This window comes from Xyrauchen texanus, chromosome 41, assembly GCF_025860055.1.
Source record: "Xyrauchen texanus isolate HMW12.3.18 chromosome 41, RBS_HiC_50CHRs, whole genome shotgun sequence".
NCBI lineage: Eukaryota > Metazoa > Chordata > Actinopteri > Cypriniformes > Catostomidae > Xyrauchen > Xyrauchen texanus.
The window spans coordinates 17813690-17841464 of NC_068316.1; the positions used below are offsets into that span (position 1 = coordinate 17813690).

The 27775-nt window shown below is 36.7% G+C and overlaps 3 protein-coding genes across 3 annotated transcripts; 2 read left to right on the top strand and 1 right to left on the bottom strand.

Annotated features, from left to right (window-relative positions):
* Window positions 1-652: 652 nt before the first annotated feature.
* On the top strand, window positions 653-4820 carry msrb2 (methionine sulfoxide reductase B2). Its single transcript, XM_052113410.1, has 5 exons — window positions 653-904; window positions 2449-2546; window positions 2693-2769; window positions 4092-4239; window positions 4368-4820. The coding sequence occupies exons 1-5, from the start codon at window positions 778-780 to the stop codon at window positions 4470-4472; spliced, it is 555 nt and encodes a 184-aa protein (XP_051969370.1). The 5' UTR covers window positions 653-777; the 3' UTR covers window positions 4473-4820.
* Window positions 4821-9990: 5170 nt separating this feature from the next.
* On the top strand, window positions 9991-11797 carry LOC127634330 (lipocalin-like). The gene is made up of 6 exons (XM_052113830.1): window positions 9991-10157; window positions 10363-10502; window positions 10631-10710; window positions 10849-10962; window positions 11069-11170; window positions 11273-11797. Exons 1-6 carry the CDS (start codon window positions 10062-10064, stop codon window positions 11290-11292), a joined length of 552 nt encoding a protein of 183 aa, XP_051969790.1. The 5' UTR covers window positions 9991-10061; the 3' UTR covers window positions 11293-11797.
* Window positions 11798-12076: 279 nt separating this feature from the next.
* LOC127634328 (zinc finger X-chromosomal protein-like) lies at window positions 12077-26390 on the bottom strand. Its single transcript, XM_052113829.1, has 8 exons — window positions 26241-26390; window positions 25356-25454; window positions 24942-25247; window positions 21410-21562; window positions 21184-21321; window positions 20971-21102; window positions 14602-14745; window positions 12077-14470 (listed from the first exon to the last, which is right to left on the bottom strand). The coding sequence occupies exons 2-8, from the start codon at window positions 25420-25422 to the stop codon at window positions 13236-13238; spliced, it is 2175 nt and encodes a 724-aa protein (XP_051969789.1). The 5' UTR covers window positions 25423-25454; window positions 26241-26390; the 3' UTR covers window positions 12077-13235.
* Between the last annotated feature and the right edge of the window lie 1385 nt (window positions 26391-27775).

The following is a 27775-nucleotide window of genomic DNA, read 5'->3' on the forward strand; positions in this document are numbered from 1 at the left end:
ACAAGTGATTAATCTTAAGGATTTGGTTGGTTTGCATGTTTGTGCATGTCACAGGATGCCTCGTATCAGGCCGAGGAAAACTAAGAGAGAATTTCCAGCTAATGTGTTAGAAATGATGCATATGCAAGCATTAGAAATATTTTAAAACAATCACAGAGATTCAAATTTGTCAGTATATTTCACTAAAGATAGGTATAATGCTTTATTTAGCCCATTACAACTGTCCCGGGTTATAACTGTACCTGGTATGGGAGCAATTGTAACAAAAGCACTCCTTGTTTTCAAACACTAGAAAACAGGAACAATGTATGCTGGTTTTTGGCATTTATTTTGTTAGTAGACATATAAAGGAAGCTTGTAAAAAATGCATTTAAAAAAAATGCATGTTTATTCTGCTCTGTATTTGTCCAGTTTAGCAAGAGCAAATATTGTTACAACTGTACTGGGTCTATACCATAATAATTATACTGAGGAGGCATTATGATATTTTATTTTATGAAGGTCAAAGTCTACGATGGTATGATGATAAGAGCGAGGGAAAAGGAACTAAATAAAATAGAAAAAAGAAATAATTTAAAAAATATATTTGACAAACATGCGGCCGGTGACAGCAGGTGCAAAGTTTGATCAATTTCACCCTGTCGACCAGGACCTATAAAATCTGTGAGTTCTTTCTGCTGCTCGAGTTGTGAGGGAGGGAATGAAGACAGCAGAGCTCAATTCAGCTTCTTTTCAGTCTGTTGGAGTCGAGAAAGTCAGACCAGAGCAGAAACTGATATGTCGAAAAGAATGTCACGTTTGCTTGTTCGTTTTTCCTCCATAATTTTCAAAGAAGCAAGTGTGAAATCAGTATTACCGAAGAAGTGGATATTTGTAGGGATTCGGCCGATTTCTACATCACCGGGTAGGGTATTTTTGGATTTATAGCTATTTGAAATTTTAGAAATGATTTACCTCTATTAGATATATTCCTTCAATTGTAATTACTTTGGGTTATTTAAATGTTTGCATTTCTTGTATTTTGTTATCTATTTTATCAGCGCAAAGGGCAGTTATTCCAGTCATGTACAGAACACACGTGACCTGATTACTCAAACTGAAGTGTGTGTTTCATGAACTGTAGGCTTCTGAAAAAGGCCTGTCCCATGTGTATGCACATATCAGATGAGTAAAGGACCGTTCAGAAGCAAGTGTTTTCTTGCGCTATAAAAGCAATTCGCATTGAGCAGATGGGTGTCTCGAGACGCGTTTTAACAGTTGAAGTTCTTTTTAACCTGACACGGCGTCTGAAAAACGCGGAGCAAAGGTCAAAGACGTCCGTATAGCGCATGTTTACCTAGAAAAGAAAAGCAATTGAAAAACAGCGCGGACGGAGGCAAACGTGTTCTGTTTGAACGCCCCCAGTAAACAAAATAATAATAATTACTAAATAAAAAAGTGCTACATTGACTTAATTCACTGACACAATTTTGCCAGAAATAGCAGTGTTTGACTGATAATTATCTTTACAATAACACAATTATTATATTGGACAAGCCTATTCTAAATAAACAAATACATAACATTAAGTGATAGTCACCTTTTTGTGGAAGTGATTTAGTGGGTGAAAGTAAACCTGTGCACACAAGTCATACAAGGCCAAACATGAAGCCTAAAGAGTTTTGATATTTCTACATTGATTGATTGATTTATTTTAGATGTATTTTAAGTGTGTGTGTGTGTGTGTGTGTGTGTGTGTGTGTGTGTGTGTGTGTGTGTGTGTGAGCGTGTATTTATCACTTTGTGGGGACCAAATGTCCCCATAAGGATAGTAAAACCCGAAATTTTTGACCTTGTGGGGACATTTTGTCGGTCCCCATGAGGAAAACAGCTTATAAATCATACTAAATGATGTTTTTTGAAAATGTAAAAATGCAGAAAGTTTTCTGTGAGGGTTAGGTTTAGGGGTAGGGTTAGGTTTAGGGGATAGAATATAAAGTTTGTACAGTATAAAAACCATTATGTCTATGGAAAGTCCCCATAAAACATGGAAACACAACATGTGTGTGTGTGTGTGTGTGTGTGTGTGTGTGTGTGTGTGTGTGTGTGTGTGTGTGTGTGTATGTGTGAGCGTGTATTTATCACTTTGTGGGGACCAAATGTCCCCATAAGGATAGTAAAACCCGAAATTTTTGACCTTGTGGGGACATTTTGTCGGTCCCCATGAGGAAAACAGCTTATAAATCATACTAAATTATGTTTTTTGAAAATGTAAAAATGCAGAAAGTTTTCTGTGAGGGTTAGGTTTAGGGGTAGGGTTAGGTTTAGGGGATAGAATATAAAGTTTGTACAGTATAAAAACCATTATGTCTATGGAAAGTCCCCATAAAACATGGAAACACAACATGTGTGTGTGTGTGTGTGTGTGTGTGTGTGTGTTTGCCTATATGACTTTGGCTGTGTGTACAGGTTTGCGGTCACTGACACGTTATGACCAGTCCACAGACTGGCAGAGGAAGCTGACTCCAGAACAGTATGTTGTAACAAGAGAAAAAGGCACAGAAGTGGTGAGTTTGCAAATCAATCCAATTTTATTGTTGCTGTGAGAAAAATAAAACATACATACAAGACACAAAATGTTATAGTTCACCATATAACTTTTTGCTTACTACTTAATTGAAAGCATTATAAATACATAGTTTTCCTTTTATAGCCATTCAGTGGAATCTACTTGAACCACAATGAGGTGGGCATGTACCATTGTGTTTGCTGCGACTCGCCTCTTTTCAGGTAAGCTTTATGTCAATCAGAGATATTGCTGCACTGTAACCTAATGTTGTTATTACTGGAAAAATCAAGTTGTCTTAATTAAACATTACTTGAAATGTCATAACTCAAATACCTATGTTCCTTGAACTTCATTTTCTTAAAAATTCATAGACTTTAGATTTAGTTATTTACAGATAAGCTGTATTACTGACCAGAATCAGTAATAATCTTCTTTAATTAAGCTGTGTTATTGCATGACCTAAATTTGAGTCTGTTTAATAAAAATTATCAGCAAAATCTGTTTTAAAGGATATTTCACCCAAAAATGAAAATTCTCTCATCATTTTCTCATGCCATACCAGATGTGTATGACTTTCTTCTGCTGAACACAAATTAAGATATTTAGAAGAATGTTTCAGCGTTGAAGGTCCATACAATGCAAGTGAATGGATATGAAAACTATGAAGCTCCAAAAGCACATAAAGGCAGCATAAAAGTAATCCATATGACTCTAGTTGTTAAATCTATATCTTCAGAAGTGATATAATAGGTGTAAATGAGGAACAGATCAATATTTAAGTGCGTTTATACTATCATTATCCACTTCAGCTTTCACATTATTCTTCTTTTTTTTCTCTCCCCTTTTTCTCCCCAATTTGGAATGCCCAATTCCCAATGTGCTCTAAGTCCTTGTGGTGTCATAGTGACTCACCTCAATCAGGGTGGCAGAGGACGAATCTCAGTTGCCTCCGTCTCTGAGACCGTCAGTCCACACATCTTATCACGTTGTTTGTTGAGCGTGTTACCGCAGAGATGTAGCGCGTGTGGTGGTGTCGCGATATTTTCCACAGCATCCAAACACAACTCACCATGAGAAAAGCTTATAAAAATCTTTGTTTATGTTCAGCAGAAGAAAGAAAGTATACATATTTTTGATGGCATGAGGATGAGTAAATGAAGAAGAATTTTCATTTTTGGGTGAACTGTGCCTTTAAGTCTACTTGCATTTAGTTACTTTAACTTAAATGGTTAAGTTCATTCTATATGACCACCAAGTTAAGTGAACTTAATTTTTGTATAAATTTGGAGATGTCATAACTCAATTAAATTGAGGGAATGAATTTACTCAATAAATTGAGTAAATTCAACATAATAGGGTTTTCAGTGTAGTTGACCTAAAACAAAATAACAGTTCAAATGTAATTCTCATTCTTTTGATTATTATATTTGAGAAATGTTTTATATATAGGACTGTTTTCCATTATGAAGAGAAAATTAAACAAAATATATGCTTTACATAAGACTTGTAAAAATAATTACAACTCTGCTTTTGCCTCCAACAGCTCAGAAGCTAAATATGATGCTGGAACTGGTTGGCCATCCTTCCATGAGGCTCATGGGACATGGGAAAAAGATGAGAGCCATGCCAACATTGTCCGTCGCCCTGACAACTCACTTGGTAGCACAGGAACAGAGGTTATCTGCAAACATGTGAGTGTAGGGGGTGCTGATGCTAGCCAATATAGTCATGGTGTTGTTGTTTTTTTTCTTTTTCTTTTTTTTGATGATTTATCTAAATGCCACAGTAAACCTGTACAATATGTAATTTTGTTTGGCAGTGTGATGCCCATCTTGGACATGTCTTTGATGATGGTCCAGACCCAACTGGCCAACGATTCTGCATCAACAGCATAGCCCTGAACTTTAAACCCAGAGAAAAGTAACACTATTCTAGTTTACTAGAAAACTAGCAAACTTGAGAATTCATCAGTAGAAGTGACATCCCTGGACAGTATTATACTGTTATACAGTGTACATAAAGAAAGCAAATAGCATTTGAATAACAAATGATCATTGTGGTATAAGCTAAGTTACACCGGGATCAGATTTTATTTTAATGAATAAAGATTTAATTTATCTCCAATGCACTGTATTGCTGTTTTATCATGTCTTGTATTTTTAACATACCACTGCACATTAAAATCTGAGAATGCCAATACAGCATGACAAACAAAAATTGACTGTTTTGTTTGTAAAAGAGCAGTTTGGTTTAATTAAAGTGTACATAGACAGAAATCTGCTAAATGATTGGTATGTGAATATATCTGTATTTGTGTGCATGCTGGGGAGTTAATCATAAACCTGGAGCAGAGGATCATTATCCTAATATGTGTGTGGAAACACTGGACAGTTGAATAACAATAAAATTAGAAAGGAGACTATTCTTTTTAGCAAAGATCTGACAGACATGTAAGGGAGAATTAGTTTAAGGCATATTGGTTAACGAAAAGATAAAACAAACTGATTAAAAGTGGTGATGATTCACTTCTGGCTGCATCTGTTGCTGCACAAGTTTTTGGGAACCTGCTCAGGGATGACGATCACATTTTAAACCAATAAATCCACCACGACCTAAGCAATCCGAGGCAGAAAAGGATATTGAAAAACTAGCTCCAGGTCAATACATCAACATTGATCAGGTATATTTAAACATCTTTTAATTACTTTAAGGTCATTAATTTTATGGAACTTGAATTAAACTGTGCATCCTTTTTTGGATAAACATAACTCACATTGAATGCTCATTACCCAGTATTTCTACAAAAGACAGTAGGCTTTCAACAGATAAATACATCTCTTCTTTTTTATAGTATCTCAGAATCAGAATCAGCTTTATTATGGCATAATATGGTGTAAGAATCTTCTGCAGAGTGTCTTCAAAGTAGAGAGCACAAATATAACTTTAAATGTCATTGGTGACAAAGTGTCAGTAAGCACTCTGACAAAACTGTGAGTATTCTTTAAACCACAAGAGGGAGCACTACAGATTGATAGTCACTGATATGCACTGTACTAAATTTGCTAGGCTTTTTAAAAAATAAAATAAAATTAAGAGGTCTGCCTCAGCATACTGGCACTTGACAGTTTTTTACTAAATCTCTGATGTAATAAATATAAGGGTATATAACATATAAGGGTGCTGTTTATCATACACAAAGTATATACATTTTTAACAATTTTGTGCTTGTGTTCTCTGTCTTACTACTATCAAAGTTGTATTATTCCTAAACTAACTAAATTGCAGAGGTAGATTCTGAGTCATAAACTCAAGAAATAATCTTTGGCAAGCAGTGTATCACATAATTGCAAGCACACAAGTGAAAGCATTGAGGAGTCAAGAGAAAACATGTTAAAATAACCAGCATATCAATTCCTTTTAGGGCATTGTTTTTCTTCTAAATCTCTCTATGGAAGTGTTATGCTGATGTGTTTCAATAAAAACCAAAGACAACATTGTCTATCTGCTTATCCATTGTTTTCCCAAATGTTAGAAATTATGAGTGTTGGGAGATCAAGCAGAACTATATAAAGATAACGACTCCAGGCTGTCTACTTTTCAAAGGTGAGTATCTTATGCAGACAGAACCCTGCTGAACCACAGACCAGGGATCAAAGCCTTTATCTAAATTAATGGCTCTGCTTTGTTGTGAAATGCTCCCTGGATTGGACAGTTTACAGCTGACAATTGTTATGCAATGGATGCAAGTACTCTCTCAATCTTTGCCATTTTAAAGACTTTTAGAGAGAGAAAAAAGGCTTGGGGGAAAAACGAGTTTAGACAAGCAGCAATATTTGGGCACCAATTACCCACACTTTAAATTATATGAATTTCAAGTGTCTAAATGCACTGAACTGTGTTCAACCTGCTGTTGAACACAACATCACCATGCAGCTGGGTTCAAATACAGTAAAGCCTTCCAAAGCAGTCAGAAATCTAGGGATAACCATTGATAACCAACTAAATTCACAGACCACATCTCAAAGACCATATGATCATGTAGATTTACACTCTACAACATCAGGAAGATAAGAAACTTCCTCTAAAAACATGTCACACATCTTCTTGTTCAGTCATTTGTCTGGACTACTGTAACGCTCTCATTGTAGGCCTCCCTGCATGTGCAATTAGACCTCTGCAAATGATCCAGAATGCAGCAGCATGTCTGGTCTTTAATGAACCAAAGAAAGCGCATGTTATAGCATTCCTTGTCTCTCTTCACTGGCTGCCAGTTGATTCACGTATCAAATTCAAGGCTCTGATACTGGCATACAGAACAGTCACTGGGTCTGCTCCAACATACCTGAAATAATTTCTGCAGAGCTACACGCACACCAGAAGCCTGCGGTCGGCTAAGAAACGGCGCCTTGTTGTACCAACACAAAGGGGCACCAAAACACTTTCCCGGACTTTTGTTTTCATTGTACCATGTTGGTAGAATGACCTTCCCAACTCCATCTGTGAAGCTGACTCACTTTCTGTCTTTAAAAAATGGCTAAAAACACATCAATTCTTGAGCACTTAACCAGTCACAAAAAAAAAAAAATATTATATTATATTTGATAAAATATTTTGTTGCACTTAAATCTTTCTTGAATACTACTATTCTGATGCTAGTGAAAGTTCGTAATACAGAAATTTCAACTACATAAAATATGAAACAGAACACCCCAATGTACATAAATTATATTAAAAATAAGAAGAAATATAACTAGTCCCATAAAATATTATGAAATATTATGGGTTATGCAGGGAATTTTGGGAATACCCGATTATTGTTTTTACTGTAAAAAGTACATTTACTCTCTTGTTAAACATAATGTTAATTTTTACCATTAATTATACAGGAAAATCACACTTTTTACATCTAAATTTTTATAACATTTTTAGTGTAAAAACTACTGTATTGTCTTTTAAATTTTACTGTAAATATTTGTAAACCAGTTAACGTTTTATTTCTGTAGCATTTTTACAGACTTTTACTGTTAAAATTACATACATTTTTTACAGTACCTTTTGAACTGTACATATTACCTTATTAAAAACAAACAAACAATTTTCTTGTGCTACCATATTTTAAATTCATGCAACATGGCTTAATATTTTTTATTTATTCCAATGGCATTCATACAGTTTTAAATTATGCTTACCACAAAAAATATTTTGACCCCCTTTTTCTTTAAAACAAAAAGCTAAAATCTGGTTTACAGTGAGGCACTTACTATGGCAGTATATGGGTCCAATTTTTAGAGGGTTTAAAGACAGAAAAGGGAAGCTTATAATTTTATAAAAGCACTTACATTCTGTTAAAACTGTATTATTCTGTATTATTTGAGCTGTAAAATGTTTTTTTTTTTAACAGTCGTTTTAGGGTTTGTTGACATTATATCATCATGGCAACAAAGTTGTAAAATTGGCTATAACTTTACACAGAAAAGGTTAGTAAGTGATTTCATCACACTAAAATCATGTTAACACACATACTGTTTTGTATTGCAGCTATAGTTTTGAAATAGTAATAATTTTAATGTGTATGAATTGGCCCCATTCACTTCCAACTACCATGCAGTGTTGGTTTTCAAGAGAGCAGGAAAAATGACCATGAAATTATACGGTAGGTGTTCTAGTGCCTATATTTAACTTCTCACCCTCCTCCATCAATATCATGCTACATTAATAAAATACTAATTAAAGGCTATACTGACTGTGATTGTTTTATGCTGCTGTAATCTGTGGAAAGTGCATTGTTTCAACCAACGTGTAGGCTACTTCCTTTGAAATGACGGTGCAATGAAATGTCTGATGATATAGTGGTGAAATTAGAGAATCGAGCAGACGTTTAATATAGGATTGGAATTCGTTTTCCAATTTATCGACTACGGTGAGACAAACAGCAATCGTATAATAGGCTATAATATAATATACTCCTTTCCAGGATTTTACGAGTCGCCAGATAAGAAGCTGGGTAAGTTCTAAATGTATTTAATTTAATCATGATTCCTTGGGTTATTTACATTTTGACTGATATATTTACAAAACTAGAGGCTACCGCATTTTGCCGGACAGAATGACTTGATGATTATCCAACGAATCATTCTTCGGTTCTTTTGTAATGATTCAGTTGAACCGATTCGCATGGCTCGTGTAAATCACTCGCCTGAGGTAAATTTGACACAATCTACACACACCATATTAGAATACACAGAGAATACACACCGTTTAACAATACATTTGTTCCATTACATAAAAAAAAAAAAAACACGCGGTGACTTGTAGCAAACTCAATTGAATCAGTGGTTTGAGTTTGAACTACTTCATTGAAAGGAACTGTCCGAACAAACCGATTCGCTGAAATGAATTTGACTCCTGGTCGACAGTGCAGTGCTTTTGCCTTTGCTGCTGGGTGTTGGGCAAATATCTACTGATTGGCTAGAAGCAGTTTTACGTGGTCAAAACAAAAAGCCAACCCAGCCAATTGTGTATCTCTTGTGTTCACATCACGTTTTCAGTTTGAAAGGCAGGCGTTGCTAAACTTGCATAACCTTAAATTAGGTTTTGTAACACGAAGAATTTATATTTTGTATAATGCTGGCCCCCACATACACAAAATTAAATAAAAGGTAATCTAACAGCTCTGCTCTTGTTTTGCCCTCCAGAATGACCTAAGAAATTACCACAGGTTGACTAGCACTGTTTGTCTGTGACTGTGACATACAACAGCACCCATCAATCAGACCTGAGCACTGCAAGAAAGCATTCTGTAGACCAGCATGCAAATAATTAAATCAATAAAGAGTTGCTTTGTCATTTCAATTGTCTGCTTAAAAATTGATTTTCTCAGTTTTTGTAGTTTGACAATATCTTCCATGAAAGTGGTGATTTTCCACAAGAGGCTTGTGATGCAACTCTTAAAACAAGACTCTGCCTGCCCACTCTTTTGAGGTTACACAACTGAAGGGGTAAACAAGACGCACATCCAACATTCCAAAAAGTTTCCTTAAGGAAATTATCCTTTCATAAAAAACACAGGAAATCAAAGTGATTTCTTTAAAATGCTGATTTGGATACTATGCAAAACACCATCATAATCACAATCATTGCATTGTTCATATATTCTTTTATTTATGCCACCACAGAGTTTTATAGACTTCAGAATGCTTAATTTAGACATCAGGCTATTTGTAGTTTGCTAATGTAATGTTTCCATGCATTGTAAAGCCCACACAAAGACAACAAAGCATCAAAATGCCCTAAAACCCCCACTATACCTGGAAAAACCACACGTGCAAGCTGCAAGTTGTATAACGACTGTAATTAGCATTCCTACAGTGGCTGAGGATGTGGGAGGGACTGAGAGTCAAGGAAGGAGGGCTTGGGGGGCTCACTCTCAGGGATAAAACAGGGGTTGCCTCTCCCTGCACAGCCAGCTTTGTCTTCCAAACTCCACACTGCCTACAGAGACCCTTCTGCAGCCATGACGACCGTCGTATTGAAGTTGGTGTGTGCTCTGCTCTGTGCAGTGTTCGCCTCTGCTGAAGTCATGCCAATGACTGACTTTGAACTGGAAAAGGTAAAAGCAAGACCAATTGACATGCATTTTTACTATATTTTACTAAAGTCCGTGTAATTGTACTTTGGTTGATGCCACCAATCAAATATATCAATGCAAGTATCTCAATATTATCATTGGGTTTTGGGGAAGATCTCAGCTTGTTTGATTTATAATAGTTGAATGTGTCATAGACAGTCAGTCAATTCCACTCTGTTCTCTTCAGATGGGAGGAAAGTGGTATCTCATTGGCTTTGCAACAAATGCAAAATGGTTTGCCAATCACAAGGCAGACATGAAGGTGGGAACCGCCATGCTGCTGCCTACAGAGGATGGAGACCTCGACCTCAGTTACGCTAATCTGAAGTAAGCGACTATCTGCTGCACAGACAAATCAAACTTGTTGAAGTGTTATAAAGGAGAATGTTTCTCCTGATGTCTATACTCTCATAAATACCAAAGAATGGACACTAAATGTATCATTTTTATCTTAGGGATGATGGTTCCTGCTGGAGAATGACTCATCTTGCCAAGAAGACAGAAATTCCAGGACGCTTTGTTTTCTATAGCCAGCGTAAGTCTTCCTAATTTTGCTATTACTTGTCTTTGAAATCTAGTAGTCAGATACTTAACAACCCTATTTTAGCACAATTTACCATCATAAATTTGTTCCTTGCTTAAATTGGAATTTTCTGTCTCCTCAATTGGTCAGGCTGGGAAAATGACAATGACATGCGTGTGGTTGATGCCAAATATGATGAGTATGCTATCATTCACACCATCAAGACCAAGGCAGATGTATCTGAGGTTCTTAACAAACTCTACAGTAAGAGTCAATTTTGTCCATATTACACATAGCTGAAATGTTTTCATGAAAAAGATGGTGACAAAATGGACTCTTAATAATACATAATCTTGTGTCATGGTCACAGGCCGCACCGCAGAAATAACAGAAGACTTAAAGGAGAAGTTCAGGCAGTTTTCTTTGGATACTGGTATTCTTGAGGAAAACATTGCCATTCTGCCACCAAATGGTAAGTTTGAAATGGTTTGATCAAAAGTCACTATAATACAGAATGTTACAATAAGTGTGAAACTTTTTCATTAACTTTGTACCATTGACTGTTGTTTTGTAGAGGAATGCTCAGATCCTTAAGCATCTCGTCATCCAAAGAAAGACAAAGACAACATCAGCTGGCCCAGACATTTCACCTGAAAATACAGACATGAATTGCTGGCTTCCTGTCTGCTTTATTTGGGTCTCTTTCACTTTGTGCGGAAACAAGAGTCAGTTCCTTTTAGCGGCTTACGCATTTAAGTAGTGCTGACGATGTTAAATCAGTTTGCACCTAAAGTGCTTCTCCAAATGATCTCTCAGACTACATTCATGATAGTCTGCAAAGGATAGGGAGACATAATAGAAGTATTCTAGGGTGTCCAAACAGACGCTTTTACTTTGTCAAAATGATGCATAAATAAATTCTTCATGTTGCTGCACTTACATCCTGATTGGATACAATGTAGTCTCATTCGTGTCACAATATGAACAATATGGCACACCTGTAAACACTTTTTTTTTTTTTAAATAAATAATGCTTTATTTTTTTCCTTTATTGGTTTTGTTTACTGCTGTCAAATTAAATCTGTTTACAAATGACAAATCTTTTGTGTTACATAAAATTTCTCCATTTACATACATTTTCCACACACTAAAGAACAAAATGTTAGGCACAAAATATTGTTTATTACTTCTGTATTTACAAATAATTAATATACACAAAACATCTTTTAGAATATTTCATTCAAAGTAATATATTTTCATCAGCATGTGTAAAAAATTAAATATAATTTTAATAATTTGAGGGTGAGTTTCACAAAACAAACAGATCACAGCCGACCACATTCCAGAAACACATGAACTATACTTATTAATTTATGTCTAAATGAATTTTTTTTTATATTAACAGCCATTTGGCCTGATTTAATGACTGTATTCATTGATCAGATTTAAAGACATTTCGGTTGAGTGCTATTGATAATATTGTACTTTTCTTGGAAATATTAGCTAGAAAACCTGTCCTACATTATGTTCTATTCATTTACATTATTAAATAATGGTTGTTATCAGCAAAATCAATGCGGCAATGCTAGAGATGCATTTTGTGTGGATCTTGACCGTGATTATCTTCAAATTAAATAAAATTTGTTTCCTGAGAGACTATCAGAGCTGAAAGACAAGTGATTTGCTCTCAAATAAAACTAGTCAATGTGGGCAAATATCACAATATTTGTTTTTTTAGGAACCATAGATTGGGTTTTGATTTTTTAAATTCATTTTAATAATTCATTCTGCTTATCTGAAGCCAAAAAAACCATTCAATAACTGATTCACAACATAGCTCACTGACTTCTTACAAAACAGAAGCTATAATTAATAATCATACGGTCAAACATAACATTTAACGGCATGTTTGATGTCCATCCTTCATGATTTAAAGGGATATTTCACCCAAAAATGAAAATTCTGTCATTCACTCACCCTCATGCCATTCTGCAGAACACAATCACAATCATGATTTCAAGCTCAATTACACTTCCTATAGCACCATCTAGAGCTCTGCTCATGCCTCAAGTACTAGACAGTGTAATTGAGCTTTAAATCATGACCCAAAAACCAACTGGATTGCTTCAGAAGACATAGATTAAACCACTGGAGTCATGAGGGTGAGTAAATGATGTGAGACTTTTCATTTTTGGCTGAACTATCCCTGCAAGTTGGATTTAATCTAAAACTAGAAAGTTGCACTTCAAAACATTTATTTAGACACAACAACAGTGTAACCTGTGACTGAGAACACTGGCCACACAAAAACATCTATATTAGAGCAGAAAAAGGGTGATGACCAATCTGGAGCGACCTTCTCTCTTTTTCCTTGCATGTTTACCATGCCTACACCATCTGTGGTCTGAAACAGCCCCTAGCCGGCTTTCAAAGGATCAGCTTTGGCTCTGAAGACTACAGCTACATCCACAAATCTAGGATGGACCTCTTCCTGATGAGGCTCTGATTGGTGTTACTATTGGCAGCCACTACACAGCTCACAAAGCAGGCATTATGTCTTTATGATGTCGCATGATGTGCTGGTTCTTCTCGGATGGTCTGCGGAAGCCTTTAGAGCAGAAATCACAGCGATGAGGATAGTCTTTGGTGTGAATGGAGATCACATGTCTCTTGAAGCCAGACGCATCACCGGTGCTGTAGTCACAATACTGGCACTGGTATAAACGCCGTTCCCTATGGCCCTTGGACATACCAGTGCCACCCAAAATTTTCTTACCCCCATGAGCTCCAAGTGCAAATGTCTTCTTAAGACCCTTTTTGTCAGGGAAAGCTTGCTGCTCTTTAGTATGCACAGACAAAATATGCCGACTAAGAACAAACGGATCTGCGATTTTGAAATTGCAATGCCTGCATTGGTGCAACTTCTTGGCTTTATGCGCCACTGAATGCTTCTTAAGCTCAGACGGCCGATGGAAGCCCTTTCCACAGACCTCACATTTATGAGGATAGTCTTTGGTGTGAACAGAAATAATGTGACGCTTCAAGTCACTGGAATTGGAGCTTTTGTGATCACAATGGGAGCAATGGTGTGTCTTGGCTTCCTCATGTGTCAGTCCATGCTGTAGCAACTCATCAGGTTCTGCAAACGTCTGGAAGCAACGGTCACACTTGAAAGGCATCTCCTTGCTATGTTTGGTCTTTATATGCGTCTTTAAGTTGGAAGAGTCAGCTGATTTGTAGTTGCAGTAAAGGCAGGAGTAAGGCTTCTCGCCAGTGTGAGTCCTCATGTGCTTCTTCAGTTCTGAAGGATGCCGGAAGCCTTTGCCACATTCCACACAGATATGAGGGAAATTCTTGCTGTGAACAGCCAGCAGGTGTCGGTTGAGAAGTCCTTGCTCTGCCGTCTCATATTCACAGAACTTGCACATGTGCATTTTGGTGGTGGATGCAGGGATATGCAGCTTGGATTCTCTATGGTGGTGCTGCAGGCGGTGGGAGAACAACGCCGCCTGCTGGTGGAACTCTTTTCCACATTCCTCACACTCAAATGGAGCCTTGCTACTAAGGGTGTGGAACTCCATGTGGTTGTGGAGACTGGCTTTTTTGTTAGTGGTGAAATCACAGTCAGTGCACTGGTACTTCTTTCGATTTACTACATCTTGATGGTGATTCTTAGTGTGGCGCTTGAGGAAGCCACGCGACTTGAACTTCTTGCCACACAGCATACAGGGGTACACTGTAAGAGGCTGGCCGTATGGTCCAATGATGATCGCTGAAGTTAAAAAACAAATAATTATAATATTTTTATAAAGGAAATAAAGAGATTCAGATATAAAAGCAGACAAAAAAAAATTAAAAATCTAAAAATAACAAAATATGGAAATGAATCAGCAGAGATAGTACCTGTTTGACGAAGTTCGGAACGCTTTTTACTCTTGTTCTTACTTCGCTGGCGATTGAGCCTCCCCATCATGTCAGACTCGTCAACGTGCAGGAGAGCACTAGCTGCTCCATTCCTGTTCTCACAACTTTCACTCTCCTCCCCACCTGACATCACATAAAAAAAAAGAGGGCTATATTTTATATAGGGCTGTAATATAGCATCTACTAGGGCTGTGCTGATACAATCACATATTGATATAATCACAATATTAAACAAATACTAATATTTTTAGGCCCATCAATTAATAAAATTTTTATCGAATTAATTAATGGCATACCAATATTTACTGAAAAATGTTCCCAAATAACCATGATTTAGAATAATTAAAATAATTATAAATATAATATATAGGCCTAACTAATATTATAATTTAAATACATTATATAATATTTTTGCAACAGACAAATAAAGCATTTAGACAGTACAAGAAGTCTTTTATCTGTATAGCACTTTCATTTCATATAGTTTAAAAGCAGTAATTAAATTACGCAGTAACAGAAAATGATGATGTAAAGTCTAAGTTCTTATTGTGCAGTTGAAATGAAAAACTTCATTGAAAATCATGTTTTAAAACTGAAAAAAAAGCTTAAAAAGTAGTTTTAAATGTGAAAATATGTATATTTTTTATTATGTCATATTAATGAACGTAACCCTATGCTCTAGTTGTTTATTGTTGGTCTATGTACTCACGCATCAGATGGATGCTTTTGGAGTGTCTCACTTTGGTTGCGTCTTGTCTCACCAAAGTATCAATACTTTTGAATCAATCCTCACATAACAAATAATGATTTACACTTAAGATAATATTATTTTGTTACCATAAAATGAATGCATTTCATAAGCTTCAAAGTTGGAACTGCGGAAAGACAAGCAGTCACAGACTGCGCTCGTGTCGCTCAGTGCATGTTTAAACAAGAGCTGCTTGGCTGATGTAAGGAATTTCTGGAGTTAGTTTACATTAAATAATGACCAATCTAAACATGTTTATATTAATTGGGTTTGTTTAGAATAGGGCTGCAACTAACGATTATTTTGATAAGCTATTAATCTAACGATTATTCGACTATTCGGTGATTATTAGCACTTAACCGATTATTCTGCTTGTGTCCCGACTTAAAGGTTGTATTAAACATCCTTACTAACAATAAAGAGGATAAAACCATCTTTTAAAAATTCCTTTAAATGACATTCACTGAATTAAAGGGGATTTTTTTTTTTTATATATATATATATACAAGAAATTCACTGCAAAAAATGCTATTTTTATCAAGTGCTTTTGTCTTGTTTTCCACTCAAAATTGACTAAAAAACAAAATACATTTAATTGAGAAGCAGCATATAAGATATTTAGACTTGCTTTAAGAGAATGTATCTTAAATATCCAGTAAGTGTATTTTGTATACAAGTGTATTTTTTCACTTGGTTATATTTTGTGAGTGCAGTAAAGACAAAATATACTTATATTCAAGATCCATTCTCTAAAAGCAAGTATACATATCTTATATGCTGCTTCTCAGGTGAATGAATCTTTTTTGAAAGGATTTTTTAAAATATATATATATATATATTTTATTATATTCAACATTCTCAGATAAGGAATTTTTCTTCTGCAGTATAGCTGCTAAAGAAAATGTATATTGTTTTAAAAGTGTTTTACATATTTATATTGGAAAACAAGCCAAAGCAAAAAAAAAAAAAAAAAACATTTTGTGACAGCGACACATATATTATGATTCAATAAGTCGCGAGCCAATACATTATAATCTAGCTGTAGCAAGCCCGTGCTCGAGGGACGAGCATCCCCGCAACTGTGTGCATCAGTCGGGTGCAGTTTCAATCTCTCCCCCTCAGATCAGGACACTTCACACAACTCATAGAAATTCTCACTGACCTCACAGAGAAATGCCAGTTTTGGAGTTTGTAGTTATTTACATGATCTGCTTCCGTATTATTTGAACTTTATTAAAGAAATAATGCATTAAATATAATTGCATTAATGATGTAACATCGGGGGTGTTTCCTTTAAAGACACTCAACACGAAAGTTTTTCTCCAGCTCCACTAATTCCACAACGAGTGTGCTTCTGGATTTACTTACTTTGCATTTTTGCAATCTACACCACCTGAAGCTGTTTGGAAAGTTAAGAGTGCATCTGGACTGTGAGCTGTGTAATTCTTCCTTAAGTCAGGTGCGAGTGGCAGTGCTGCCCTCATCATTAGAGTTTAATGTGATCTCATGTTACATTAAATTAGATCAAACGACTCTTCAACAACTAACATTTTTGTCGACAATTTTTTATTGTTAATGTTGTCGATAACATCAACTAATCGTTTCAGACCTAGTTTAGAAGTTTATTTAAATTAAAAGTTATTAAAAAAATGGTAATTTTCTGTAATTGTTTATATATATATATATATATATATATATATATATATATATATATACACATATACAGTGAGGAAAATAAGTATTTGAACACCCTGCTATTTTGCAAGTTCTCCCACTTGGAAATCATGGAGGGGTCTGAAATTGCCATCGTAGGTGCATGTCCACTGTGAGAGACATAATCTAAAAAAAAATCCAGAAATCACAATGTATGATTTTTTAACTATTTATTTGTATGATACAGCTGCAAATAAGTATTTGAACACCTGTCTATCAGCTAGAATTCTGACCCTCAAAGACCTGTTAGTCTGCCTTTAAAATGTCCACCTCCACTCCATTTATTATCCTAAATTAGATGCACCTGTTTGAGGTCGTTAGCTGCATAAAGACACCTGTCCACCCCATACAATCAGTAAGAATCCAACTACTAACATGGCCAAGACCAAAGAGCTGTCCAAAGACACTAGAGACAAAATTGTACACCTCCACAAGGCTGGAAAGGGCTACGGGAAATTGCCAAGCAGCTTGGTGAAAAAAGGTCCACTGTTGGAGTAATCATTAGAAAATGGAAGAAGCTAAACATGACTGTCAATCTCCCTCGGACTGGGGCTCCATGCAAGATCTCACCTCGTGGGGTCTCAATGATCCTAAGAAAGGTGAGAAATCAGCCCAGAACTACACGGGAGGAGCTGGTCAATGACCTGAAAAGAGCTGGGACCACCGTTTCCAAGGTTACTGTTGGTAATACACTAAGACGTCATGGTTTGAAATCATGCATGGCACGGAAGGTTCCTCTGCTTAAACCAGCACATGTCAAGGCCCGTCTTAAGTTTGCCAATGACCATTTGGATGATCCAGAGGAGTCATGGGAGAAAGTCATGTGGTCAGATGAGACCAAAATAGAACTTTTTGGTCATAATTCCACTAACCGTGTTTGGAGGAAGAAGAATGATGAGTACCATCCCAAGAACACCATCCCTACTGTGAAGCATGGGGGTGGTAGCATCATGCTTTGGGGGTGTTTTTCTGCACATGGGACAGGGCTGACTGCATTGTATTAAGGAGAGGATGACTGGGGCCATGTATTGCGAGATTTTGGGGAACAACCTCCTTCCCTCAGTTAGAGCATTGAAGATGGGTCGAGGCTGGGTCTTCCAACATGACAATGACCGAAGCACACAGCCAGGATAACCAAGGAGTGGCTCTGTAAGAAGCATATCAAGGTTCTGGCGTGGCCTAGCCAGTCTCCAGACCTAAACCCAATAGAGAATCTTTGGAGGGAGCTCAAACTCCGTGTTTCTCAGCGACAGCCCAGAAACCTGACTGATCTATAGAAGATCTGTGTGGAGGAGTGGGCCAAAATCCCTCCTGCAGTGTGTGCAAACCTGGTGAAAAACTACAGGTCTACTCTGTAACTACTCTGTAATTGCAAACAAAGGCTACTGTACCAAATATTAACATTGATTTTCTCAGGCGTTCAAATACTTATTTGCAGCTGTATCATACAAATAAATAGTTAAAAAAATCATACATTGTGATTTCTGGATTTTTTTTTTTTAGATTATGTCTCTCACAGTGGACATGCACCTACGATGACAGTTTCAGACCCCTCCATGATTTCTAAGTGGGAGAACTTGCAAAATAGCAGGGTGTTCAAATACTTATTTTCCTCACTGTATATTAGGGCTGTCAATCGATTACATTTTTTAATCGAATTAATTACATGGTGTCCCGATTAATTAATCGTGATTAATCACATATACAAATGTTTGCTGAGAAAGCCCCTCATATAATAATAATTCAATATATAATGATGAAATAATTATACATAGTTATGTAAAACTTTAAAAATGTAACCATATATATATATATATATATATATATATATATAAAAATATTCAGATAATGAAAATGCATTACATTCTTGTGGCAGAAGAGTTCATCATTTATAAGACAATACAAAAAAGCAGCTTTAGAATACAATGTATTGTTTACTACCATATTATTGATCATAAATCAATCATTGGCATACGGTTCACAGCAATCTATTTCACAAGTGAATTTATCAACCAGTTGGAGATTTATTATGAGGGCTTGTTTAAGGACCCGTCAATGTACACCTACGTCAGACATCTCGGGTGCGTTGTGTCATAAACAGAAAATGTTTAGGTCACTGTGTCAAGTTAAATATAGTTTAATACTCAATCTTTAAAAATATCTTGAGATCCCTTAGTTCGCATTTGCGCTCCGAGTGTTTTGAACGCAAGAACGTAACGTATATTTGTGTTGTTCTGCCTACTGAAGTGTTGTTTTCTTCACTTTATAAACTGTGCGTTGCCCATACAGCTGAAGTTTCACTTACTGCCCTCTGGAGTAAACAGGTGGTACTACAAGCTTGCATTTCTCAGGAATCTTACTTAATACGGACCAGGGGCATTGCGATTAATTGCGTACATTTTTTTTAACGCATACTTTTTTGTACAATTAAAATCGCACTGAATTAACACGTTAAATCGATATTGGGGCTGTCGATTTAATGATACACACACACACTCACTAAACACTTTATTAGGAACACTATCGTGTTCTGCTGTTGTAGCCCATCCGCCTCTAGGTTTGTACAGAGTGGTTATCTGAGTTACTTGGCCTTTGTCAACTCAAACCAGTCTGGCCATTCTCCGTTGACCTCTCGCATCAACAAGGATTTTCTGTCCACAGAACTGCCTCTCACTAGATATTTTTTGTTTTTGGCACCATTCTGAGTACACTCTAGAGACTGCAGTGCATAAAAATCCCAGGAGATCAGCAGTTACAGAAATACTCAAACCAGCCCGTCTGGCACCAACCATCATGTCGAAATCACAGAGATCAGATTTTTTTTCCCATTCTGATGGTTGATGTGAACATTAACTGAAGCTCCAGACCCTTATCTGCCCGATTTTATGCATTACACTGCTGCCACGTGATTGGCTGGTTTGATAATCTCATGAATAAGTAGGTTTACAGGTTTTCCTAAAAAAAAAAAAAAATAATAAATAATACATTTATTACTAATGCCATAAATAGTTTTCATTTATTAATTAACATTATACAAAGTCAAGTAAACATAAAAAAAAGCTAAATCAATATTTGGTGTGACCACCTTTGCTTTAAAACAGCACCAATTCTCCTAGGTACACCTGGACATGGTTTATCTTGGTTTTTGGCAGATAGGATGTTCCAAGCTTCTTGGAGAATTCGTCACAGTTATTTTATCTATTTAGGCTCAATTGCTTTGGTCTCTTCACGCAATCCCAGACAGACTTGATGTTCAGTGGGGGGTTTTGTGTGGGCAATGCCATCTCTTGCAGAGCGCCCTGTTCTTCTGTTCTAATCTTTTCTATTTGCAAAAGAAATGTTTGGGAGTCTAAAATGCATTTTTTCTATTGACACACTAAAGCTGAATATATAAATATCCATCTTAAGTGCCTAAAACTCAGTGTTTACTCTAGTAAAACCATGGTTAATTTCCATAAGTTTAAATAATAATTTTCCAATTTAGGACTTTAAAAAAATAAAAAATAAAATAAAAATAATAATAATAATAATAATAATAATAATAATAATATATATATATATATATATATATATATATTTAAAAATTTAAATTTATAAAAAACATTTTATCCCAAGAATTTGCACAAAAAAAAAAGAAAGAAAATCCGTTTTAGAGGTATCGGCAATATTGGCCTTGATAATAAGTCAAAAATATAAATAAATAAATAAGTGGTATCACCCATCCCTACTCACTGGTTTGATGAAGTGTGTTGTCTGTATAGCTGTAGCTGACTGTTGAATCATGAGATGTGTATCACAATGTTGAATGTATCACACAGCACAAAAATGATCATAATCTTGATTGAATTTGGCCAAATAAATGATAGCATTGTATATATATCACGAACCATAAGCAGCTGCCCAAGCCACAGGCATGAAGTCTTTGCTGAGCGATGCATTGTCGAGTGTCCGCTGAGAATTTCCAGGGTCCTCACCTCCCACCACCACTTCCATGTAGACTTCATCTGTCATTTTAGCATCTGTTTGAGGGAGACCACACTATATCAGAAGAGGCACTCAGGGATAACACCTTCATTATCAAATTTGACAACAGGACTCACTTATGTCATCCTGGTTTTGAATGGTTTCATCCATTGACATGTACACCATCTTCTCTCTGATAGGCATTCCAGAGGCATCCACTAGCTCCACGCTTTCATCTACATCAATCTCAGTGTCTCCTATGTCAACAGTGCCTCCTGCAAATTCCATAATGAATTGCAGATACAAAACATGTTTGAAAAAAAAAAAAACTCTAGAACAAAGTCAATTAAAGTCCAAATTTACCCAAGTCTTCCTCCCCAGAATGCGCCTTAATAATGTACACTTTGATGACCTCTTGACCCTCTTCATCCTTCTCCACATCCTCCGGATCTTCTAAAGTGCTCTCGATGGTGACTTTAGTATCCTCATCTGAAACCACCTTTCCAGCTTCATCCACTTAAATAAAGCCACATCAGACAGATGGTGAGTATGTTTATATGCATGTACAATAAATCGACGATAACTATCAAAACTGGGCTCATTATAAAAAACTGTTTTCATGGTTTACATACAAAACAATTAACAAAGCATTGAATACACTGCACACTGAATTAGCTGACAGAAATAATGACATGCAAAATGAAATCCAGTTAACAAGGAAATATCTAGGTGTATTATTAGGTTTTGCTTAAATGGATAGTTCACCCAAAAATGAAAAACTGGGCTGGTTGTGACATCATCACAACAACATTCCGCAGTCAATATGGCCAATTTAAAAAAAACTAATAAAAAAAAAAAAAAGAGAGACTGGCTACACACTTGCCATTGCACAATTTATGCATCGCATAACTTTAACAAGGCAGGTTTCTTCAGTTTTGGATATTTCTGGAACACTGTATAGGTTCAACTACGTGATCTTGTGTATCAATCCCTCTTTTTTTAAGTGTCTATAAAATCGTTTGGCAGTCATTTTATTGTTTTTGTCTGCATTCAACACAAGCACAATATACCCTGTGGTTTATAAAGCAGCATATTACATTCAACATTGTGTGACTTCAAGAGATATTTCCTCATCCCCAATAATAGAATACAGAGCAATATACACACAGTGCATCCAGAAAGTATTCACAGCGCTTCACTTTTTCCACATTTTGTTATGTTACAGCCTTATTCCAAAATGGATTAAATTCATTATTTTCCTCAATTCTACAAACAATACCCCATAATGACAACGTGAAAAACTGTTTGAAATCTTTGCAAATATATATATATATATATAATAATAATAATATCACATGTACATAAGTATTCACAGCCTTTGCTCAATACTTTGTTGAAGCACCTTTGGCACCAATTACAGCCTCAAGTCTTTTTGTGTATGATGCTTGTAGCATCATACACACCTATTGGCACACCTATTTTTGGGCAGTTTCTCCCATTCTTCATTGCAGGACCTTTCAAGCTCCATCAGGTTGGATGGGGAGTGTCGGCACACAGCCATTTTCAGATCTCTCCAGAGATGTTCAATTGGGTTCAAGTCTGGGCTCTGGCTGGGCCACTCAAGGACATTCACAGAGTTGTCCCGTAGCCACTCCTTTGTTATCTTGGCTGTGTGCTTGGGGTCATTGTCCTGTTGGAAGAGGTTTTCATCAAGGATGTCTCTGTACATTGCTGTATTCATCTTTCCCTCTATCCTGACTAGTCTCCCAGTTCCTGCCACTGAAAAACATCCCCACAGCATGATGCTGCCACCACCATGCTTCACTGTAGGGATGGTATTGGCCAGGTAATGAGTGGTGCCTGGTTTCCTCCAGACATGACGCTTGCCATTCAGGCCAAAGAGATCAATCTTTGTTTCATCAGACCAGAGAACTTTGTTTCTCATGGTCTGAGTCCTTCAGGTGCCTTTTGACAAACTCCAGGCAGGTTGTCATGTGCCTTTTACTGAGGAGTGGCTTCCGTCTGGTCACTCTACCATACAGGCCAGATTGGTGGAGTGCTGCAGAGATGGTCGTTCTTCTGGAAGGTTCTCCTCTCTCCACAGAGAAACGCTGGAGTGGGTTCTTGGTCACCTCCATGACTAAGGTCCTTCTCCCCAGATCGCTCAGTTTGGCCAGGCGGCCAGCTCTAGGAAGAGTCCTGGTGGTTCCAAACATTCTTCCAGATTTGTGCCTCGATACAATCCGGTCTCGGAATTCTACAGACAATTCCTTGGACTTCATGGATTGATTTGTGCTCTGACATGCACCGTTAACTGTGGGACAGATGTGTGCCTTTCCAAATCATGTCCAATCAACTGAATTTACCACAAGTGGACTCCAATCAAGTTGTAGAAACATCTCAAGGATGATCAGTGGAAACAGGATGCACCTGAGCTCAATTTTGAGTGTCATGGCAAAGGCTGTGAATACTTATGTACATGTGTCGTTTTTTCACTTTTCATAAATTTGTAAAGATTTTCACAAACTTCTTTCAAATTGTCATTATGGGGTATTGTTTGTAGAATTTTAATGAAAATAATAAATTATGGAATCGGGCTGTAACATAACAAAATGTGGAAAAAGTTAAGCGCTGTGAATACTTTCCAGATGCACTTTATATATCTGGGATGGCATGAGGGTGAGTATATGATGAGAGAATTTTCATTTTTGGGTGAACTATCCAATAAATACCCCAATAAAGAACACTGTCTTAGGCGTACACACAGCTTAACCTGTTAGCGGCTTACTAAGCATAATTGCTTGGTGTGAGGAAATGAATAAGTCAGTGACAAAAAATCTTAAAATTTTACACATTTTATTGTTATGTGGTGTAAAGAAAATGGATTGTTATTTAGATAATGTTGTCACTTCTGTGTTTATTTCGTTATTTAGTTTGCATAGTAGCCAATGGTTGTAAGGCTCTAAATAATGATTTGCGTAATTTGTATTCAGATATCCTACCCAACAAAAGTCTAATAAAAGGTTCAAATCCTCCTGGGAAATTTGTAAGTATGAGGTTGGAAATCATAAATACAATGTGATATGTATTGAAGTGATTTTAGTCAAAAGAACAGATCCGTTTTGAAGTTTCTCATTTCTTTTTTTCTTACTAGCGATGGCAGGAAGTTTTTTTAGTCCCAATGTAACAAAATAAAGAGCAAAGCCACACACATTATTAACACCAATGCAACAAAATAAAGAGCAAAGCCACACACATTAACACCAAAGCAACAAGTTAAAGAGCAAAGCCACACATATTATTAACACCAATACAACAAGTTAAAGAGCAAAGCCACACACATTATTAACACCAATGCAACAAAATAAAGAGCAAAGCCACACACATTATTAACACCAATGCAACAAGTTAAAGAGCAAAGCCACACACATTATTAACACCAATGCAACAAAATAAAGAGCAAAGCCACACACATTATTAACACCAATGCAACAAGTTAAAGAGCAAAGCCACACACATTATTAACACCAATGCAACAAAATAAAGAGCAAAGCCACACACATTATGTGTGCAATTAATTATTTATCCATTTACATTATCATTCTAGTGCGGCCACATATAATGATGGGAAATGTAGTTGTTGCAAATGCGTGTTGATGCATTACCCAGCTAAAAGGCAAATTTTCCAACAATTTTTTTCATTATTCTTCATTAAGAGTTCAAACAATGCATACAAACTAATCTGCACAGTCAAAATCCTCAAGGTAACTGAATTATCACCAATAACAATTTTGAGATTCCACTCGTAATTTTGACTTTGCGAAGGCATTCGTGTGCGCTTAACTCGTAAATACGATCGTTCTGACGTGAATTGTCATACGCTAATCCCACTCACAAGAGATCATGAGGTAGTCTCCACAGGTGTCAGGATCCTCCTGTACCTGAGCATCGGTCACCACGTCAACCTGAAGTCCTTCATCCTCCAGAGCCACATCATCAGGTGAAATCACACAGGTCTCAACAGCAATGGTGCCAAGCCCTTCCTCATCATCGGTGCATGGCACATACTCTGCCACCACATCCTCGATGGCTTCCTGGATAACCAGCTCCTCTGAGGCAAAGCCATGCACCGCAATCTTCTCACCCTCCATGTCAGACACGAGAATTGATTCCTGTAGTTCTACCACAACCTCATCTTCCTCTACATCACCCAAATGTAGATAAAAAAAACACACAAACTTCCACATGAAAATCAATTAACTTAAAAACAACAATCCAACAGAATTCAACAATGTCATAGTTTGTTCACCTGTGCCATGGAATATGATTTTGGGCTCATGGGAATGGAGAGAGAGAGTGGTTACATCTTCATCCATTGTCTCAACCTTTCATCCACATAACATAAGTCCTGCAGAAATAAAAATAAAGCATAAGTTGAAAAAGTCTGATCTGTACCAGATATACAGTAAAAACAATGTCAAAGAGTTTGATCTATTAACCTCTCTGAATTATTAAATGGACAACACATTCAGACACAATAAAGATAAAGGGAACAGACTAAATGACTTAATAGGGACACAAAGAAACATAATAGCAGCAAACATCATAGCATTGAACTTATGATGATGCAACAATTACTTTTAGCAATTGCTATTATTTTATTCTCGCAACTGTAAGAAAACAAGACTGCCAAGTTAGCTATCATTAGATACTTATTTACTGTTTACAATGTGACAGTCAGAGAAGGGGCGTTTCATTCCCACGCCATTGCCGGAAAAACCGTTAATTGTCACGCCCACTGACACACCCCTTTCCCCTCGACCATCGCCATTTTGAATAAATAAAAATAATCAAATCTCATAAATATAAACTCCACTGCCAAAGCAGTCGCACTCGCTATATTTATATAGTTTGTGAGATCCACATCCAAATGATAACATTGCGAAATTGCTTATAAACAAGTCCTTCAGATATAGAGATTAGTCTTCGCGGCCTAGTTGAGGCCTTCGAAGGCCGCGGCTCGCTGCTAACAAAGGCCTACACGCCATTACAACTGCGAAAATCTTACAAACCAATCCATACACGAATGTGCGAATTTTACTTCCACTCAAACGTACTGAAAACATATAATAACATTCAACCCTTACAAACATATTGCTGTCCAGTTCAGAAATGTCTAACAATGGCGGCCTACCTGTTGTATTGTTTAGTTTCTACGGATTTCCAAGGCCGTACGGGTTGTCTTCTCCCACCCCCAGACTCGGGCAGAGAGCAGACGGGGCTCTTGAGTGAGTAGGGCGGGCCGCCGCAGAGCGCGGAGGGGAGGGGCCGATGCGCTACGAGGCGCTGCAGCCTCCAGCTCTACCGGCGCTTACGGGGCCTTCCGAGGCGGACGTCACTGCATCAGAGCCGCAGGAAAATGCGGAAGGAGTCTCAGATTAGTGGCCGCCGTCCGGCTCTTTTTGACAGGCCCGCAAACTGTATTTTAAGAGCTTTTGCGGGGTTTAAGCTTGGCAGAATTGTGCACATAATAAAAAAGATTTTGTTTTGCTGTATTTGTGGTGTTTTGATTTGTGGTGGTGCGTTTGGTGTAATGCGGAATGATTAGCGAGCTTGCTTGATTAGCCGGTTTTGGATTTGTTTATAACAATAAAATACATTTAGGCTTTGTGTTGAAGGGGTCTGTTGAGTAACACATTCACACAAATTACTCGTAATATGGCCAGTGACCAGGCATTTTATTGAGATTCCATTAACGCCTTTCCTCAAACATACTTCTCGCAAAACATACTGAATATACTTAAGCTTAGAGTAGTATGGCTGGCAAGTGATTTTCCATGACACAGTATAACACTGAAATTTGGGTCATTAATCACAAATAAGGTCTAATGCTGCTAATCCCTATTAAACTGTTACACACTGATGTCCATTCATAAACAGCAAAGAAATGTTAGCACACGCTTATAACCCACAATTAATATTCCGGTTCAATACAATAGAGCCTAATCGACAGCATTTGTGGGTTAATGTCAATTACAACAAAACATAATTTCTACTCATTCCTCATTTTCTTTAAAATAATTAATTCGAGGTAACAAGTGAGACACTTACAATGGCAGTATATGGGGCCATTTTTTTAGTGGGTTTAAAGACAGAAATGTGAAGCTTATTTTATAAAAGCACTTACATTAATTATTGTTAAAACTTTTATTTGAGCTGTAAAGTTTAGTCGTCATTTTAGGTTTTGTTGACATTACATCATCATGGCTAAAACTTTACACAGAAAAGTTAGTAAGCGATTTAATCACACTAAAATCATGTTAACACACATTGTTAATATATTGTTTTTATACTTTTGAAACAGTGAGTATTTTAATGTTTACAGATTGGCCCCATTCACTTCCACTGCAAGTGCCTCACTGGAACCCTTATTTTAATTTTTTTATTTTAAGAAAATGAGGGGCAAATATAAATACATTTGTGTGGTAATCAATACTATGCCACAAATGCTGTCCATTGATCAAACTTGCATTAAACCCAGAATATTCCTTTAATAACATGACTATTTTTGTACTTGCTCAGGATTTTAACAGTAGAAATAGTTTCCCATGTCCCTGAAGACATATTGATCATGGATGAAAAAGTTTGAAGGCAATTTTACCCAGGGTACTACTTTGCCTGTGTTTTAGAAACTGGCCCAATTTTGTAACAAGATTTCCCATGAAAATT